The sequence below is a fragment of the Ranitomeya imitator genome, chromosome 6, assembly GCF_032444005.1.
Source record: "Ranitomeya imitator isolate aRanImi1 chromosome 6, aRanImi1.pri, whole genome shotgun sequence".
Taxonomy (NCBI): Eukaryota; Metazoa; Chordata; class Amphibia; order Anura; family Dendrobatidae; genus Ranitomeya; species Ranitomeya imitator.
In genome coordinates, this window is record NC_091287.1 from 425,108,278 (window position 1) to 425,129,654 (window position 21,377).

The following is a 21,377-nucleotide window of genomic DNA, read 5'->3' on the forward strand; positions in this document are numbered from 1 at the left end:
GCGGATATTTTCGCGCAGAAATGCTGCATATCCGCACTGTGATGTACAGTACAATGTAAATCAATGGGATAAAAAAAATAGCTGTGCAGATGGTGCGGAAAAACCAGTGCGGAATTGCTGCGGATTTCAAAGAAGTGCATGTCACTTCTTTTGTGCGGATCTGCAGCGTTTCTGCACCCCTCCATGTTAAAAATCCACAGTGGCAAAAAACGCAGAAAATCCGCACAAAATCCGCACCAATTCCGCATAAAAACCGCACAAAATTCGCATATAAACCGCGGCAAATCCGCAGCTGCGGATTCTGCTAGGAGATGCGGATTTTGTGCAGAAAATTCTGTACCACTCTTCCTACGTGTGCACATAGCCTTATTGTTCATTTTTCATTAGTGATTGCTTCACACTTAACAAATAGCTGATGATATGCTTCCTGAAACCTAAAGGGATTTTTCACTACTATGTTATTGAAGAGCTATTCACAGCATAGATCATCAATATAAGATTGGTGTTTAATTCATCCCTGTTTGTAAACTGAGGAACTGAGCTACACAGCATCATCTTTTTAATGGCAGACACAGGATATTGTAGATAGACTGATCTAAAGTTTCAAAACTTATAGATTTGGCTTCCTCTGGAACTGAGAGTAGCTAATTGGCATGGGTGCTGGTTTTCAGATCCCAAATGATCTGATATTGATGACCTATATCAATGATAAGTCATCCAAATTATAGTGGTGAAACACCCAACAATAAAACCAGAAGTAAAGATACATGTATTTTTATGAACATGACACTGGAAAAAAAGTCTCTGTACTGTATTAGCCAGTAGATAAAAAATACAATAAACCCTCTACAGCCACTGAGGACTCCCAAGCTTCTAACTTGAACTATGACATTGAAAGCATGTATTTAAACGGGTTGTCTATTACTGGACTGTTCCTTCTTACCTTTTGAGGTGCCCCAGATAAAAAAAACAAACCAAACAAAACAAAAACACTCTAAAAGCATATTTTTAAAGATGTTGTCCATTTCACAGTTAAAGTTAAAAAATCACCTACCTCCCAGACAGGCGCCCTTCCAGTGATGTTGGCTTTGGAACATCAATGGTTCAGAAGTTGAGTATGGATTTTTTTTTTAAATTTATCTGGGGCACTTCAGCAGCTAAGAAATGGTTGTCCAGTAGAAACAAACCCCTCAGCAGATAGTTTTCTGTAGTTGTCATATTACATACCTGTAGTGGTGCAAATTTTTTTCATGAACTTAAAGCTCATCTGCTCAGGCTTGTCCTCACTGTCTTCTTCAAGTTCCACACTAGGATTATAGTGCTGGGGTTTCATTAAAAGTGATTTTCGTTTGTTGACGGAAGCAGAAGAACTCTGTTCTTGAAGTTTCCTTTTCTTTGACATAGTACAATTGTAAGCACTGTAAGGGGAAAATTGAGAGATATACAACTGATAAAGTTTTTCTGAATAATTAGCATTTTTTTTGTAATCTATGTACTTTTTCTGTTTATTTCACACTTACATTTGTTGTGCAGAGATATTTACTTCTGCCTCTAGCACACTGCATATTAAATAATGCTTGGTTGTTAACTAAATACTCAATTCTAAATAAGAACATGTTAATCTATGATATTCAACTCTGAGCCAAGAACACACAGGATATGAAACTGTTTTATTTTGAAAGCTGGATGTAGAGTGACGGAATTAATACATTTGTATATTTCCATCCTGTCGCAATTACAATTAGGGACAAATGTATGCTAAGCATATACACCTTACCCACTTACTTTAATTGCATATAGCATATACACCTAAGGGTACCGTCACACAGTGGCATTTTGATCGCTACGACGGCACGATTCGTGACGCTCCAGCGTCTTAACAATATCGCTCCAGCGTCGTAGACTGCTGTCACACTTTGCAATGTACGACGCTGGAGCGATAATTTAATGACGTATGTGCGATGTAGAAGCCGTTGGTTACTATGCGCACATCGTATACAATATCGTGCACACCTTTGTTACACCATGCGATCATGCCGCCACAGCGGGACACTAGACGACGAAAGAAAGTTTCAAACAATCTGCTACGACGTACGATTCTCAGCGGGGTCCCTGATCGCAGGAGCGTGTCAGACACAGCGAGATCGCTGGAACGTCACGGATATATCGCTCGAACGTCACAAATCGTGCCGTCGTAGCGATCAAAATGCCACTGTGTGACGGTACCCTAACACACTTAATTTAAATTGGATTTGCTTTGGAATTTGAAGCCAGTGAAGAGATTGACAGAGGACAGAGGCTGAGTAGTACCGAGGGGAGAGGTGGACTAATTTGCCAGCAGGGTTAATGACTTTGTGAAATGGTGTGATGATCTTAGCCAGGAAGCCACCGAGAAGGCTATTGCAATATTTGAGGTGGGAGATGATGAATGCATTGGATTTGTTTACATTGAGTTTAAGAAAGCATGATGAGAAAGAGAAGGATATGGCTGAGAAAAATTCTGGAATTCTGGTCTGCAGAGAAGTGCCATCTGTTCCAGATTGGTAGGTTTGAGTATCATCAGCATACAGATGGTACTGGAAGCCATGTGTCTTTGTGAGATGTCCCAGGCCAAAGGTATTCATGGAGAAGAGTAAGTGTCCATGACAGAGTCTTGAGGGACACCAACAGAGAGAGAATAGAATGAGGAGGTAGTATGGGAAAGGAAGATGCTAAATGTGCAGCAAGTGAGGTATGAGGATATCCAGGAGAGGGCAATCTCTGTGATACTAAGGGAAGAGAGAAATTATAATAGGATAGAGTGGTCGACTGTGTCAAAATCAGTGAACAGGTCTATGAGGAGGAATTGTTAGAAAGGTCCTGGTATTCCACAGCCAATTAATTCTTTTCAACTCACTGATGTCAGCGCGAGTGCTGTTACAACTTCCACAAAGCACTGATGCTGATGTCAGTGAGTTGTACTGAGTTCATTGGCTGTGAACAGGACCTTTCTGACAGCACCGCTAGCGTGAGAACTTTCTCACGCTCACGGTGATATCAGTCTGGTCATAGGAGTTCACCACGAGAGACTGAGCAGTGGTAGAACACTCTGCTCAGTGTCTCTTCTGGATGGAAGGCTGTATAGTTGCATCATGCAACAAGGCTACCTGCCATCTAGATGTAGCAGACGTAGACCCATCACGGGATAAATTGATTATTATCTTCTCCACTGACTAGTAAGGAATATTGTGGTTTATTATTTTAATTCTGTTACAGAAGACCATGGCTTTTCTGGACTGGGTGATGACATAAGTATGGGTTAATTTAGATTTATTAAAGAAGTCCGTGTCATCAATTAAAGGACTTTATTCTGGCTGTGTGTTTATTTACAATATAACTACAGGATTAGTAATGGAGAGGCATCTTATAGACGCATCTCCCGTAGTAACCCATGGGCTTGATGTCTCCAGACAATACAAAGGTGACATCACCCCACAAATATGAACCTCACTTGCCACCGTCACAGGGCAAGTGGGAAGAGCAGGGCAAAGGGACAGAATTGGTGCATCGAATAGATGCGACTTTTCTGGGGCGGCTGTGGGCTGCTATTTTTAGGATGGGGAGGGCCAATATCCATGGCCCCTTACCAGTCTGGGAATATCAGCCCCAGCTGTCTGCATTAGCTTGGCTGCTTGTCAAAAATGGGAGGACCCCATGCTGTATTTTTCAATTATCTACTTAAATGATTAAAAAATACGGTGTGGAGATGCCTCTATTCTTGATAGTCAGCCTTGCTGAAGCTGACAGTTGCAGCCCGCATCTGTCAGTTTTGCTTGGATGGTTATCAAACATACAGGAGAACCCCACGTCATTTTTGTATTATTACTAGTGATGAGCGAATATACTCGTTACGCTAGGGTGACCTCCGAGTATCTTTTAATGCTCGGAGATTTAGTTTTCATCGCCGCAGTGGAATGATTTACATCTGTTAGCCAGCATAAGTACATGTGGGGGTTGCCGGGTTGCTAGGGAATCCCCACATGTAATCAAGCTGGCTAACAGATGTAAATCATACAGCTGAGGTGAGGAAAACTAAATCTCTGAGCACTAAAAAATAGTCGGAGGTCACCCGAGCTTGCTCGGGAAATCTCGAGTAACGAGTATATTCGCTAATTATTATTTATTTATAGAGCAGCCGGCTGAAGAATATTCTCAGATCTCACTGTTATCAATTGAATACAACTCTCAACATTGTCCCCAGCACGAACAGGGGGCCGTGATGTGAGCTGTCTTCACTTCAGCTACTAGCTCTGAGAAACAGTGGGATGTCATGTGTGTGTCATCAGTGTTCATGTGTGCGAGACGTTTTGCGGTCAATGTTGCTACCAGAGACACTGATGTCTGAAAGAGTCCTTAGTGAACTCAGTGATTTACTGAACTCTGGTCAATTTTTAGAAAAAATGCTCGGGAATCCAAACATGAATCCGAATGAGCTATATTCAATCAGAATTTGAGATTGGCAAATGTTTTCTGAACAAGTTCGTTCATCTCTAATCACCAACAAAGGCTTTTGTTCAAAATATTAATTAAATTTCAGTAAGCATGTTCAACATTTTTCCCTGTGTGATTTCTATTTATTACACATAACTTAATTTATGGACATCTATGGTTTGATTTCTTTTCCTGTGTGGATTGGATGAGTTGTTACTGACATCTGGGGAGAATTTCATGTCAGTAGCACCTTTAGAAATATATTTACTTAGAAAATTGGAGACTTGTTGAGTACTGATTTCACCCGTTGTATGTGTTTAAAAGGACCAACAACACGTTTGGTTGAAAAATCGTAACCACGAGCATGATTAGGTAGGTGCAGCTGACTTAAACTTGCCAACATGTAGCTAAGGCAACTATATGTATTGTAGTAGAGCAGCTCACTTGGCTGCAGATGGAGGTAGACACGAGTGCACTGCGGTTTTAAGAACTTCCTTGGGTTTATTGTAGGCAGCATAAACCAAGGTGTAGTAAAGAAAATACAGCCTTCTGGGCAAAACACAGCCTTCTGGGCAAAGCAGGAAATAAAACAAAATGCTGGAAGAATAAACACAGTCCTTCGATATGCGGGGTTCCTCACGCTCACATTCCCACTGAACACTGAAATGCTCTTTCCTTTCTATATTTTAGCTCAGACCATGTGACTCCTCAACCATGTGACTGATCGCATGACTGTGACCTCACCAAGGTCCTGCCAGCACATAGAAGGGCTAGCTCTGTAGCTGGAGATATAGGGGACACTCTCTCACCCGCTCTATGAATATCCCCCTAAAAACCAACCCATAACATATGTTAACTTAACCCTCGCAACACTTACTGTGCTGGAGGAAATAGCACTCTGGATCTTATATCACTGACGCCATTAGGCATAGTGAAACATATCTCCTCTCTATTACATTACCAGTGACTCTGTCACAGTATTAAAAGGCCTCTGTGCTCGCTGAAGCTTGGTCTATGTTAATATCAGCCTGTAGATTATGATTTTTTGCACGTGTATCCCGACATATTATTTCCGTTAACTTTTGGTGTGGTTCAGTATTTTTTGTGTTTTTATAGTAATGTATGCATTATATAATATGTGTTTATTAATAGATATTTTTAATCAGTTAACCCCAAAAATTATCAAAAAAACCTGTAAAATTATCATGTTAAGAGAATCTGTCACCATCTTTTTGCCACGTGATCTGCGAGCAGCATAATATGGAGATATACATCCTAATTCCAGCGATGTGTCACTTGCTGGGCTGCTTTGAGTATTTTAATAAAATTACTGTTATATCATTTGTTTTCACTAGAGGACTAGTAAGACTACTGTCGGGTGCTCAAGAATATTCATGAGCTCTGAATAACTCCACACCCACCGCTGATTGATTCTGTATACACTACATGGGCAGAAAATAGCCAATTAGTGATGGGGATAGGGTTACAGTCATGGCCAAAAGTATTGACACCCCTGCAATTCTGTCAGATAATACTCAGTTTCTTCCTGAAAATGATTGCAAACACACATTATTTGGTATTATTATCTTCATTTAATTTGTCTTAAATGAAAAAACACAAAAGAGAATGAAGCAAAAAGCAAAACATTGATCATTTCACACAAAATTCCAAAAATGGACCAGACAAAAGTATTGGCACCCTCAGCCTAATACTTGGTTGCACAACCTTTAGCCAAAATAACTGCGACCAACCGCTTCCGGTGACCATGAATGAGTTTCTTACAATGCTCTGCTGGAATTTTAGACCATTCTTCTTTGGCAAACTGCTCCAGGTCCCTGATATTTGAAGGGTGCCTTCTCCAAACTGCCATTCTTAGATCTCTCCACAGGTGTTCTATGGATTCAGGTCTGGACTCATTGCTGGCCACCTTAGAAGTCTCCAGTGCTTTCTCTTAAACCATTTTCTAGTGCTTTTTGAAGTGTGTTTTGGGTCATTGTCCTGCTGGAAGACCCATGACCTCTGAGGGAGACCCAGCTTTCTCACACTGGGCCCTACATTATGCTGCAAAATTTGTTGGTAGTCTTCAGACTTCATAATGCCATACACACGGTCAAGCAGTCCAGTGCTAGAGGCAGCAAAGCAACCCCAAAACATCAGGGAACCTCCGCCATGTTTGACTGTAGGGACCGTGTTCTTTTCTTTGAATGCCTCTTTTTTTCTCCTGTAAACTCTATGTTGATGCCTTTGCCCAAAAAGCTCTACTTTTGTCTCATCTGACCAGAGAACATTCTTCCAAAAGGTTTTAGGCTTTTCAAGTAAGTTTTGGCAAAAGCCTGGCTTTTTTATGTCTCGGGGTAAGAAGTGGGGTCTTCCTGGGTCTCCTACCATACAGTCCCTTTTCATTCAGACGCCGACGGATGGTACAGGTTGACACTGTTGTACCCTCGGACTGCAGGGCAGCTTGAACTTGTTTGCATGTTAGTCGAGGTTCTTTATCCAACATCGGCACAATCTTGCGTTGAAATTTCTTGTCAATTTTTCTTTTCCGTCCACATCTAGGGAGGTTAGCCACAGTGCCATGGGCTTTAAACTGCTTGATGACACTGTGCACGGTAGACACAGGAACATTCAGGTCTTTGGAGATGGACTTGTAGCCTTGAGATTGCTCATGCTTCCTCCCAATTTGGTTTCTCAAGTCCTCAGACAGTTCTTTGGTCTTTCTTTTCTCCATGCTCAATGTGGTACACACAAGGACACAGGACAGAGGTTGAGTCAACTTTAATCCATGTCATCTGGCTGCAAGTGTGATTTAGTTATTGCCAACACCTGTTAGATGCCACAGGTAAGTTACAGGTGCTGTTAATTACACAAATTAGAGAAGCATCACATGATTTTTCCAACAGTGCCAATACTTTTGTCCACCCCCTTTTTTATGTTTGGTGTGGAATTATATCCAATTTGGCTTTAGGACAATTCTTTTTGTGTTTTTTCATTTAAGACAAATTAAATGAAGATAATAATACCAAATAATTTGTGTTTGCAATAATTTTCAGAAGAAACTGAGTATTATCTGACAGAATTGCAGGGGTGTCAATACTTTTGGCCATGACTGTATATAAAGAGCAGAAATCAGAGAACTGGTAGATCTGCAGCAGATAAAACATCAAGCATCAAGCAAGCAGCCCAATAAGTAACACATCACTGGAATTGGTTTATCTGCCTCTATATTGTGCTGCTCTCAGATGGGATAGGAAAAGCCTAGTGACGTATTCTCTTTAATGTTAAAAATAATAAAAAAATAAAAAATAGTTACATACTCACCATCTGGAGCCTCTGGATCGAAGCAGCCGGTTACCGATGTCCTCGCGACGCCCCGGTGACCGCTCCATGCATTGCGGTCTCGCGAGATGATGACGTGCGGTCTCGCGAGACAACTATGTCATGATCTTGCGACACCGCAATGCACTCTTCAGACCAGAAAGCACGAGGAGTGTCGGTAACTGGCCGCTTCGATCCGGAGGCTCCAGATGGTGAGTATGTAACTATTTTTTATTTTAATTCTTTTTTTTAACAGGGATATGGTGCATACTATGTGACTGGCCAATATACTACGTGACTGGGCAGTATACTACGTGTCTGTGCTGTATACTACGTGGCTCTGTGCTGTATACTATGTGGCTGGGCAATATACTATGTGGCTAGGCAATATACTATGTGGCTGGGCAATATACTACGTAGCTGGGCAACATACTACGTGGCTGGGCAATATACTATGTGTCTGTGCTGTATACTATGTGACTGGGCAATATACTATGTGGCTGGGCAATATACTACGTAACTGGGCAATATACTACGTGACTGGGCAATATACTACGTGTCTGTGCTGTATACTATGTGGCTCTGTGCTGTATACTATGTGGCTGGGCAATATACTATGTGGCTGGGCAATATACTATGAGGCTGGGCAATATACTACGTAGCTGGGCAACATACTACGTGGCTGGGCAATATACTATGTGTCTGTGCTGTATACTATGTGACTGGGCAATATACTACGTAACTGGGCAATATGCTACGTGACTGGGCAGTATACTACGTGTCTGTGCAATATACTACGTGGCTCTGTGCTGTATACTATGTGGCTGGGCAATATACTACGTAACTGGGCAGTATACTACGTGACTGGGCAGTATACTACGTGTCTGTGCAATATACTACGTGGCTCTGTGCTGTATACTATGTGGCTGGGCAATGTACTATGTGGTTGGCCAGTATACTATGTAACTGGGCAATATACTATGTGGTTGGCCAGTATACTATGTAACTGGGCAATATACTACGTAACTGGGCAATATACTACGTGGCTGGGCAATATACTACGTGGCTCTGTGCTGTATACTATGTGGCTGGGCAATGTACTATGTGGTTGGCCAGTATACTATGTGACTGGGCAATATACTATGTGGTTGGCCAGTATACTATGTAACTGGGCAATATACTACGTAACTGGGCAATATACTACGTGGCTGGGCAATATACTACGTAACTGGGTAATATACTACGTGACTGGGCAGTAAACTACGTGACTGTGCAATATACTACGTGGCTCTGTGCTGTATACTATGTGGCAGGGCAATATAATACGTTTCTGTGCTGTATACTATGTGACTGGGCAATATACTATGTGGTTGGCCAGTATACTACGCAACTGGGCAATATACTACGTAACTGGGTAATATACTATGTGGCTGGGCAATATACTACAAGACTGGGCAATATACTACGTGTCTGTGCTGTATACTACGTGGCTGGGCAATATACTGCATGGCTCTGTGCTGTATACTACATGACTGGGCAATATACTATGTGGCTGGGCAATCTACTACGTGTCTGTGCTGTATACTACGTGGCTGGGCAATATACTGCGTGGCTCTGTGCTGTATACTACGTGACTGGGCAATATACTATGTGGCTGGGCAATATACTACGTGTCTGTGCTGTATACTACGTGGCTGGGCAATATACTGCGTGGCTCTGTGCTGTATACTACGTGACTGGGCAATATACTACGTGACTGTGCTGTATACTACGTGTCTGTGCTGTATACTACGTGGCTGGGCAATATACTACATGACTGGGCAATATACTACATGGCTGGGCAATATATTACATCACTGGGCAGTATACTATGTGACTGGGCAATATACTACGTGGCTGTGCAATATACTACGTGGCTCTGTGCTATATACTACGTCACTGGGCAATATACTACGTGGCTGGGCAATATACTATGTGACTGGGCAATATACTATGTGGCTGGGCAATATACTACGTGGCTGGGCAATATACTACGCTGACATGCATATTCTAGAATACCCGATGCATTAGAATCGGGCCACCATCTAGTATAACCATAATTGAATTTTATCCCACATAAAAAGAACGTGGATAAATCCAACATCTTGCATTGCCCAGTCATTTATGAATTAACGATTGGAAATGCCATTTGTATTGGTAAACGTCAGCACAGCTTATGGGGCAGATGTATTATTCTGAGCAGATGTATTTCTTAAATTTAAATACACCGTTTTAATACTATATTTATGGCTTAGTGCTATAAATATTGTTTTTACACAATAAATGCCCATGTTTATCTGTTAATCCTCCATTGGGTAGTTATGGAATCCAAATCCACAGAGAATATGCAACTAAGTCCTTAAAGACTAGGTCAGACACACACTGTAGCCTTCTCAACAAATATGTACCCGTTTGCTAAATGTACATTGTGTTTTATAAATACTTTATATTTATACAGTTCTTATGAGCTATCTTTTAAATGTTAAACCATAACAAATTAAACAGAATTACTCTTTCAAGTTTCTTTCATAAATAATTTAAGGGCTACATTAACCCCTTTACCCCCAAGGGTGGTTTGCACGTTAATGACCGGGCCAATTTTTACAATTCTGACCACTGTCCCTTTATGAGGTTATAACTCTGGAACGCTTCAATGGATCCTGGTGATTCTGACATTGTTTTCTCGTGACATATTGTACTTCATGACAATGGTAAAAATTCTTTGATAGTACCTGCGTTTATTTGTGAAAAAAACGGAAATTTCGCAATTTTCCAACTTTTAATTTTTATGCAATTAAATCACAGAGATATGTCACAAAAAATACTTAATAAGTAACATTTCCCACATGTCTACTTTACATCAGCACAATTTTGGAACCAAATTTTTTTTTTGTTAGGGAGTTATAAGGGTTAAAAGTTGACCAGCAATTTCTCATTTCTACAACACCATTTTATTTTAGGGACCACATCTCATTTGAAGTCATTTTGAGGGGTCTATATGATAGAAAATACCCAAGTGTGACACCATTCTAAAAACTACACCCCTCAAGGTGCTCAAAACCATATTCAAGAAGTTTATTAACCCTTCTGGTGCTTCACAGGAATTTTTTGAATGTTTAAATAAAAATGAACATTTAACTTTTTTTCACAAAAAATTTAATTCAGCTCCAATTTGTTTTATTTTACCAAGGGTAACAGGAGAAAATGGACCCCAAACATTGTTGTACAATTTGTCCTGAGTATACCAATACCCCACATGTGGGGGTAAACCACTGTTTGGGCGCATGGCAGAGCTCGGAAGCGAAGGAGTGCCATTTGACTTTTCAATGCAAAATTGACTGGAATTGAGATGGGACGCCATGTTTCGTTTGGAGAGCCCCTGATGTGGCTAAACATTGAAACCCCCCACAAGTGACACCATTTTGGAAAGTAGACCCCCTAAGGAACTTATCTAGAGGTGTGGTGAGCACTTTGACCCACCAAGTGCTTCACAGAAGTTTATAATGTAGAACCGTAAAAATAAAAAATCATATTTTTTCACAAAAATTATCTTTTCGCCCCCAATTTTTTATTTTCCCAAGGGTAAGAGAAGAAATTGGACCCCAAAAGTTGTTGTACAATTTGTCCTGAGTACGCTGATACCCCATATGTGGGGGTAAACCACTGTTTGGGCGGATGGGAGAGCTCGGAAGGGAAGGAGCGCCGTTTGACTTTTCAAAGCAAAATTCACACGAATTGAGATAGAACGCCATGTTGTGTTTGAAGAGCCACTGATGTGCCTAAACATTGAAACCCCCCACAAATGACACCATTTTGGAAAGTAGACCCCCTAAGGAACTTATCTAGAGGTGTGGTGAGCACTTTGACCCACCAAGTGCTTCACAGAAGTTTATAATGCAGAGCCGTAAAAATAAAACAAAATTTTTTTCCCATAAAAATTATTTTTTTAGCCCCCATTTTTGTATTTTCCTGAGGGTAACAGGAGAAATTGGACCCCAAAATTTGTTGCCCAATTTGTCCTGAGTGCGATGATACACCATATGTGGGGGGAACCACTGTTTGGGCACATGGGAGGGCTCAGAAGGGAAGGAGTGCCATTTGAATGCAGACTTAGATGGAATGGTCTGCAGGTGTCACATTGCGTTTGCAGAACCCCTAATGTACCTAAACAGTAGAAACCCCCCACAAGTGACACCATTTTGGAAACTAGACCCCCTAAGGAACTCATCTAGATGTGTTGTGATAGCTTTGAACCCCCAAGTGTTTCACTACAGTTTGTAACGCAGAGCCGTGAAAATTAAAAAAAAAAATCTTTCCCCCCAAAATTATTTTTTAGCCCCCAGTTTTGTATTTTCCCGAGGGTAAGAGGAGAAATTCGACCCCTAACGTTGTTGTCCAATTTGTCCTGAGTACTCTGATACCCCGTATGTTGGGGGAAACCACCGTTTGAGCGCATGGCAGAGCTCGGAAGGGAAGGAGCGCCATTTGGAATGCAGACTTAGATGGAATGGTCTGCAGACGTCACATTGCGTTTGCAGAACCCCTAATGTACCTAAACAGTAGAAACCCCCCACAAGTGACCTCATATTGGAAACTAGACCCCCCAGGGAACTAATCTAGATGTGTTGTGAGAACTTTGAACCCCCAAGTGTTTCACTACAGTTTATAACGCAGAGCCGTGAAAATAAAAAATCTTTTTTTTTCCCACAAAAAATATGTTTTAGCCCCGAGTTTTGTATTTTCCCAAGGGTAACAGGAGAAATTGGACCCCAAAAGTTGTTGTCCTATTTGTCCTGAGTACGCTGATACCCCATATGTTGGGGTAAACCCCTGTTTGGGCACACGGGAGAGCTCGGAAGGGAAGAAGCACTGTTTTACTTTTTCAACGCAGAATTGGCTGGAATTGAGATCGAACGCCATGTCGCGTTTGGAGAGCCCCTGATGTGGGGTTTCCACTGTTTAGGCACAATTATAACTGAAACCCTAATCCAAACACATCCCTAACCCTAATCCCAACAGTAACCCTAACCACACCTCTAACCCAGACACACCCCTAACCCTAATCCCAACCCTATTCCCAACCGTAAATGTAATCTAAACCCTAACTGTAACTTTAGCCCCAACCCAAACTGTAGCCCTAGCCCTAACCCTAGCCCTAACCCTAGCCCTAACCCTAGCCCTAACCCGAGCCCTAACCCTAACCCTAGCCCTAGCCCTAACCCTAGCCCTAACCCTAACCCTAGCCCTAACCCTAACCCTAGCCCTAACCCTAGCCCTAGCCCTAACCCTAACCCTAACCCTAGCCCTAACCCTAACCCTAGCCCTAACCCTAGCCCTAGCCCTAGCCCTAACTCTAACCCTAGCCCTAATGGGAAAATGGAAATAAATACATTTTTTTAATTTTTCCCTAACTAAGGGGGTGATGAAGGGGGGTTTGATTTACTTTTATAGCGGGTTTTTTAGCGGATTTTTTTGATTGGCAGCCGTCACACACTGAAAGACGCTTTTTATTGCAAAAAATATTTTTTGCGTTACCACATTTTGGGAGCTATAATTTTTCTATATTTTGGTCCACAGAGTCATGTGAGGTCTTGTTTTTTGCGGGACGAGTTGACGTTTTTATTGGTAACATTTTCGGGCACGTGACATTTTTTGATCGCTTTTTATTCCGATTTTTGTGAGGCAGAATGACCAAAAACCAGCTATTCATGAATTTCTTTTGGGGGAGGCGTTTATACCGTTCCGCGTTTGGTAAAATTGATAAAGCAGTTTTATTCTTCGGGTCAGTAAGATTACAGCGACACCTCATTTATATTATTTTTTTATGTTTTGGCGCTTTTATACGATAAAAACTATTTTATAGAAAAAATAATTATTTTGGCATCACTTTATTCTCAGGACTATAACTTTTTTTTTTTTTTGCTGATGATGCTGTATGGCGGCTCATTTTTTGCGGGACAAGATGACGCTTTCAGCGGTACCATGATTATTTATATCTGTCTTTTTGATCGCGTGTTATTCCACTTTTTGTTCGGCGGTATGATAATAATGCGTTGTTTTTTGCCTCGGTTTTTTTTTTTTTCTTACGGTGTTTACTGAAGGGGTTAACTAGTGGGCCAGTTTTATAGGTCGGGCCGTTACGGACGCGGCGATACTAAATATGTGTACTTTTATTGTTTTTTTTTTTTATTTAGATAAATAAATGTATTTATGGGATTAATATTTTTTTTTTTTTTCATTATTTTGGAATATTTTTTTTTATTTTTGTTTACACATTTGAAAATTTTTTTTTTACTTTTTTACTTTGTCCCAGGGGGGGACATCACAGATCAGTGATCTGACAGTTTGCACAGCACTCTGTCAGATCACTGATCTGACATGCAGCGCTGCAGCCTTCACAGTGCCTGCTCTAAGCAGGCTCTGTGAAGCCACCTCCCTCCCTGCAGGACCCGGATCCGCGGCCATCTTGGATCCGGGGCTCGAGCAGGGAGGGAGGGAGGTAAGACCCTGCTGCGGGGGGCTCAGGGAAGCCCGCAGGGAGCCCCCTCCCTGCGCGATGCTTCCCTGCACCGCCGACACATCGCGATCATCTTTGATCGCGGTGTGCCAGGGGTTAATGTGCCGGGGGCGGTCCGTGACCGCTCCTGGCACATAGTGCCGGATGTCAGCTGCGATAGGCAGCTGACACCCGGCCGCGATCGGCGGCGCTCCCCCCGTGAGCGCCGCCGATCGCGCTGGACGTACTATCCCGTCCATGGTCATAGGGGCCCACCCCACATGGACGGGATAGTACGTCCGATGTCAGAAAGGGGTTAAAGCAGAAACAGAAGCAGGCAAGAACCTTAAAATATGGTAATTGTGAACAAAGGTGAAAATATACAATATATATATATATAAGGTTGATCTCTCGTGCAAATAAAAATATTGTCTATATTATTGTCTGTGTACAGTACACTGAAAGCTATGAGAATAATATGAAATTAGTGAACAAGGTGGCTCTTAGTGGATTTTATCAACATAATGACCAAACATGAACAGTGTTGGATTATTGAAATGCTATATAAGGTGCTCACTAGTAAAAAAAATTCCCTTGATTAAAGATAAAAACACTGGTTTTATTAGATATACATTAAAAAGGTAAACAAACAACATATACACACATATATAGTGGATACGGAAAGTATTCAGACCCCTTTAAAATTTTCACTCTTTGTTTCATTGCAGCCATTTGGTAAATTCAAAAAGTTCATTTTTTTCTAATTAATGTACACTCTGCACCCCATCTTGACTGAAAAAAACAGAAATGTAGAATTTTTGCAAATCTAATAAAAAAGAAAAACTGAAATATCACATGGTCATAAGTATTCACACCCTCTGCTCAGACACACATATTCAAGTCACATGCTGTCCATTTCCTTGTGATCCTCCTTGAGATGGTTCTACTCCTTCATTGGAGTTCAGCTGTGTTTAATTAAACTGATAGGACTTGATTTGGAAAGGCACACACCTGTCTATATAAAACCTCACAGCTCACAGTGCATGTCAGACCAAATGACAATCATGAGGTCAAAGGAACTGGCCAAGGAGCTCAGAGACAGAATTGTGGCAAGGCACAGATCTGGTCAAGGTTACAACAGAATTTCTGCAGTGTGCAAGGTTCCTAAGAGCACAGTGGCCTCCATAATCCTTAAATGGAAGAAGGTTGGAACCACCAAAAGTCTTCCTAGACCTAGCCATCCACCCAAACTGAGCAATCGTGGGAGAAGAGCCTTGGTGAGAGAGGTAAAGAAGAACTCCAAGATCACTGTGGCTGAGCTCCAGAGATGCAATAGGGAGATGGGAGAAAATTCCACAAAGTCAACAATCACTGCAGCCCTCCACCAGTCAGGTCTTTATGGCAGAGTGGCCGGACGGAAGCCTTTCCTCAGTGCTAGACATATGAAAGCCGCATATAGTTTGCTGAAAAACACATGAAGGACTCCAAGACTTTGAGAAATAAGATTCTCTGGTCTGATGAGACGAAGATAGAACTTTTTGGTGATAATTCTAAGCACTATGTGTGGATAAAACCAGGCACTGCTCATCACCTGCCAAATACAATCCCAACAGTGAAACGTGGTGGTGGCAGCATCGTGCTATGGGGGTGTTTTCCAGCTTCAGGGGCAGGACGACTGGTTGTCATTGAAAGAAACATGAATGTGGCCAAGTACAGATTTATCCTAGATGAAAACCTCTTCCAGAGTGCTCTGGACCTCAGACTTGGCTGAAGGTTCACCTTCCAACAAGACAATGACCCTAAGCACACAGCTAAAATAACAACTTTGTGACCATTAATGACTGGCCTAGCCAGAGCCCTGAGCTAAACCCAATTTAGCATCTCTGGAGAGACCTAAAAATGGCTGTCCCCCAACGTTCACCATCCAACCTGATGGAACTGGAGAGGATCTGCAAGGAAGAAAAGCAGAGGATCCCCAAATCCAGGTGTGAAATACTTGTTGCATCACTCCCAAGACGACTCATGGCTATACTAGCTCAAAAGTTGCTTCTACTCAATACTGAGCAAAGGGTCTGCATACTTATGACCATATGATATTTCACTATTTTTTTAAATAATTTTGCAAAAATTACTACATTTCTTTTTTTTCACTCAAGATGGGGTGCATGGTTTACATTAATGAGAAAACAATAAACTTTTTTGAATTTGCCAAATGGCTGCAATGAAACAAAGAATAACAATTTTAAAGGGGTCTGAATACTTTCCGTACCCACTGTAGACACAAGACCTTGTTGTAAATTAAAAAATAGCACTAAAAAAGAGGAACGGCACAACTACTTATCTTCGGGCGCATGGCCCCCATGCAACCTGTCCAGTGATTGCTCCAAATGCATATAGTCTCAAAAAGTGAAGGCAGCACTCCATATCCTTGTTGAAAAAACTTCCCAAATGTATTCATGTCTGGGCAACGTTTCGGCTCCAAATGAGCCTTTCTAAAGCAGTGGGTGTTACAAAAGAGTATATATTTATAGGTATCTTAACAATCCTTAATTACAGCCAATTACATATTCATGAAGCGCATTACATTATAATACAAGAATATATTGCAAAAACTATTTTTAGTGCATCACCTTATTTTCTCTTTACATATGGTTCACATATCCCTTATAAGTGCAAAATGCCAAAGTGCCCCATGCTTTTAAAAAAAATTACATAGTTAAACACCATTCATATCGCTTAGTTACTGTCTTTCACATCATCTTAATTCATACTGTATCCAATCTTACCCCATGGATCACATGTATAGTCATGGAGGACGCCATTCACGCTGTTCAACGTTCTAATGGACTCACTGCGTATGCCCAAGCACGTCATCAATGAGTAATAGAATGTTGGCCAATCGTATAATTGTTGGTACCCCTCATTTAATGACAGAAAAACACGCAATGGTCACAGAAAAAACTTGAATCTGACAAAAGTAATAATAAAAAATCTATGAAAATGAACAAATGAAAGTCAGACATTGCTTTTCAACAATGCTTCTACAGAATTTTTAAAAAGTAAAACTCATGAAATAGGCCTGAACAGAAATGATTGCACCCTTAACTTAATATTTTGTTGCACAACCTTTTGAGGCAATCACTGTAATCAAACGATTCCTGTAACTTTAATGAGACTGACACTGGGCAGCACATTTCTCTCTAGAATCCCTTGATAGTCTTGAAATTTCATCGTAGCCTGCACAGATTCTAGACACCCTGTGCCAGATGCAGCAAAGCAGCCCCAAAACATAACAGAGCCGCCTCCATGTTTCACAGTAGGGACAGTGTTCTTTTTTTGATATGCTTAATTTTTCCGTCTGTGAACATAGAGCTGATGTACTTTGCCAAAAAGTTCCATTTTTGTCTCATCTGTCAAAAGGGCATTCTCCCAGAAGCTTTGTGGCTTGTCAACATGTAGTTTGGCAAATTCCAGTCTGACTTTTTTATGATTTTTTTCTACAATGGTGTCCTCCTTAATCATCTTTCATGAAGTTCACTTTGCCTCATACAACCAAGGATGGTGCGATCTGTCACTGATGTTCCTTGAGCTTGAAGTTCACCTTTAATCTGTTTAGAAGTTTTTCTGGGGTTTTTTGTTACCATTCGTATTATCAATCTCTTTGATTTGTCATCAATTTTCCTCCTGTGGCCATGTCCAGGGTGGTTGGCTTACAGTCCCATGGATCTTAAATTTCTGAATAATATGTGTAACTGAAGTCACAGGAACATTAAGCTACTTGGAGATGGTCTTATAACTTTTACCTTTAACATGTTTGTCTACAATTTTCTTTCTAATCTCCTGAGTAGTGTTGAGCGATACCGTCCGATACTTGAAAGTATCGGTATCGGATAGTATCGGCCGATACCCGAAAAGTATCGGATATCGCCGATACCGATACCCGATACCAATACAAGTCAATGGGACACCAAGTATCGGAAGGTATCCTGATGGTTCCCAGGGTCTGAAGGAGAGGAAACTCTCCTTCAGGCCCTGGGATCCATATTAATGTGTAAAATAAAGAATTAAAATAAAAAATATTGATATAATTACCTCTCTGGAGGCCCCTGGACATCACCGCTGGTAACTGGCAGCCTTCTTTGCTTAAAATGAGCGCGTTTAGGACCTGAGAATGACGTCGCGGCTTCTGATTGGTCGCGTGCCGCTCATGTGACCGCCACGCGACCAATCAGAAGCCGCGACGTCATTTTCAGGTCCTAAATTCCTAGAATGAGGAGTTTAGGACCTGAGAATGACGTCGCGGCTTCTGATTGGTCGTGTGGCGGTCAAATGAGCGGCACGCGACCAATCAGAAGCCGTGACGTCATGGAAGTCCCTAAACGCGCTCATTTTAAACAAAGAAGGCTGCCGGTTACCAGCGGTGATGTCCAGGGGCCTCCGGAGAGGTGAGTATATCAATATTTTTTATTTTAATTCTTTATTTGACACATTAATATGGATCCAATACCGATTCCTGATACCACAAAAGTATCGGAACTCGGTATCGGAATTCCGATACCGCAAGTATCAGCCGATACCCGATACTTGCGGTATCGGAATGCTCAACACTACTCCTGAGACAACTCTTTCCTTCGCTTCCTCTGGTCCATGTTGAGTGTGATACACACCATGTCACCAAACAGCACAGTGAGTATCTGTAGCCCTATATACAGGCCACTCACTGATTCCAAGATTGTAGACACCTGTGATGCTATTTAGTGGACACACCTTGATTTAACATGTCCCTTTTGTCACATTATTTTCAGGGGTACTTCTGTCCAGGCCTATTTCAAGAGTTTTATAATTTTTTTAAAATTCTGTGGAAGCATTATTGAAAAGCAATGTCTGACTTTCATTTGTTCATTTTCATAGCTCTTTTATTTATTATGACTTTTGTCAGATTTAAGTTATTTCTGTGAACATTGTGGGTTTTTCTGTCATTAAACGTGGGGGACCAACAATTTTGACCACGTCTGTATGTCCATTGTGTCTTGTCATTGGCAGATTGGCCTACACATTTAGATCAAAATGTGCCAAAAATCTACCTCCGGAACTCACACCAATCTCAAGAATGAGGTCCTATTTTGCACATCTGCATCCATGTATCGCGATATGCCTAATTTGCTATTCTTGTAGAATACAATATTCTGCTGAAATAGGATAGTTCCACTACGGTACATGTTAGGAGTCGAGTTTCCTCTGCGGCACAGGGGGAATCTCGATCCGTGTCTACTTCGGTCTCCCATTCTGCTTCGCCCACAGTGGGCTCTGCTCAGCGGAGGCGTCGCTCCCAGCGTCTTGCTGGGACTGATTCTGTGCAGGGGGTTACTGCTGCCTTTCCTGGCTCTCCTGTTGTACTCTGCACTGATCTGCGGCGAGCTGGCTTCTCTGGGACTAAGTCCTTATTTGCACACACTGAGCATGCCCAGGGCAAGATCTCCCATTGGAGATCAAGGGTCACATGCTCAGGTACTGCAGCACATTCTATTGGTCCTCCTGGAAGGTCTTGGAAGGGCAAAACTTCAGTAGCAGCTTCCTGTGCTGCACCTATATAAACTGTGCATGACCGCACGGCCATGCGCTAGTATTGTCTTGTTATAATGTGTGTGTGTAGATGGATGTATGTCGAAGGATGAAAGCTCCTAAGTATCCCTCCCTAGTGTTGTTGACTGTTTGCGGATGATGGTAGCTATCTAGCGCCCGACTTGCCATCTACACGTAACACACATCTCAGCGTCCTTTGGCTGTGTCCGCCAGTACGGCGCCGTGCGCTTCCTCTGCGCTTTCCTTACCCAAGCCTGGGTGGATAGTGGCGTCCGTCAGTGCGGCACCGCACGCACTCTCGTGCCTTAAGTTTCTATTTATAAGTTTCCTTACACACCCAGTTGCGGTGTTGTGCCAGCAAGAGTCTAATCGGACTTCAATCCCGGATTGGGGTTGTGTTCGCTGACTCCTTGCTCGCATTCTATGTGCGGTACTGCGGTCCTGTGACGTAACAGAATCGCTTCTTTCACGCAGGGTGCAGTTAACCCATGTGTGTATACCTAGTACCGCCATATTGTCCGTCTTGCTAGCTGCAGGGTCTTTTACCTGCACGGTGGACCTCGGACTGCGAAGGCACCTAGTTTCTTACCATCTATACTTGGTGCGTTCCGCCAGTCCTTAACATAATACTAGCGCCAAGGTCTGGCTAGTATGGCGGACATTCAGCAATCTTTGCGGTATATCCAGCAGTTGGAGGGTAGGTTGAAGGTTCTCGAGAACTCAACCTCAGCTGTGGATGTTACCGCAGTTGCTGTAAAGGCTGCTGGCGTGGCGGCAGCAACCTTGTCCACTGCCACCCCTGTTCCGACATTATCCCGCCTCCCGTTGCCAGAAAAATTTTCTGGAGATTGCAAAACTTGTAGGGGATTCGTGAGTCAGTGCTCTATCCACCTCGAGCTCCTGGCTGCACGTTTTCCTACAGAGCGGGCTAAGGTGGGATTTATTGTCTCGCTGTTGTCGGACAGGGCGTTGGAGTGGGCTACGCCGCTGTGGGAGCGTGATGATCATGTGGTGCAGAGTGCTCCGTTGTTTCTGGGCACGCTGAAAAAGGTCTTTCTAGGACCTCAACTCACCCATGATACAGCGCTCCAACTACTGGCATTAACTCAGGGTGAGTCCTTGGTCAGCCATTTTTCTGTCCGCTTCCGTACTTTAGCTTCCGAGCTGGAGTGGTCGGATAAAGCCCTTATCCCCATATTTTGGAGGGGCTTGGCTGACCATGTTAAGGACGCTCTGGCCACTAGGGAGATTCCTGCCACACTGGAGGAGTTAATATCTATTTCTACTCGTATAGACCTCCGTTTTAACGAGCGGAGGTTGGAACGAGCCCAGTGTAGGCAGAGGTTTCAGCTGGCTCCTACCTTCGCCAAACCTTTGGAATCTCCAGTCCAGGCATCTGAGTCACATGAGGCCTTGGAGGTGACACGAGCGGGATCCAAGTCTCAGTCCGCTCGTGCACATAAGGTCCGTC

At 42.4% G+C, this 21,377-nt stretch overlaps 1 protein-coding gene across 3 annotated transcripts in view; it reads right to left on the minus strand.

Annotated features, from left to right (window-relative positions):
* The window catches only part of ST18 (ST18 C2H2C-type zinc finger transcription factor), a 524,976-nt gene that overhangs the window by 244,479 nt on the left and 259,120 nt on the right, over positions 1–21,377 (minus strand). For all 3 annotated transcript variants that reach the window (XM_069731333.1, XM_069731332.1, XM_069731331.1), the window contains exon 5: positions 1,228–1,418. In XM_069731333.1, the coding sequence (XP_069587434.1) occupies positions 1,228–1,418 (191 nt within the window). The remainder of the gene's footprint in view (positions 1–1,227; positions 1,419–21,377) is intronic.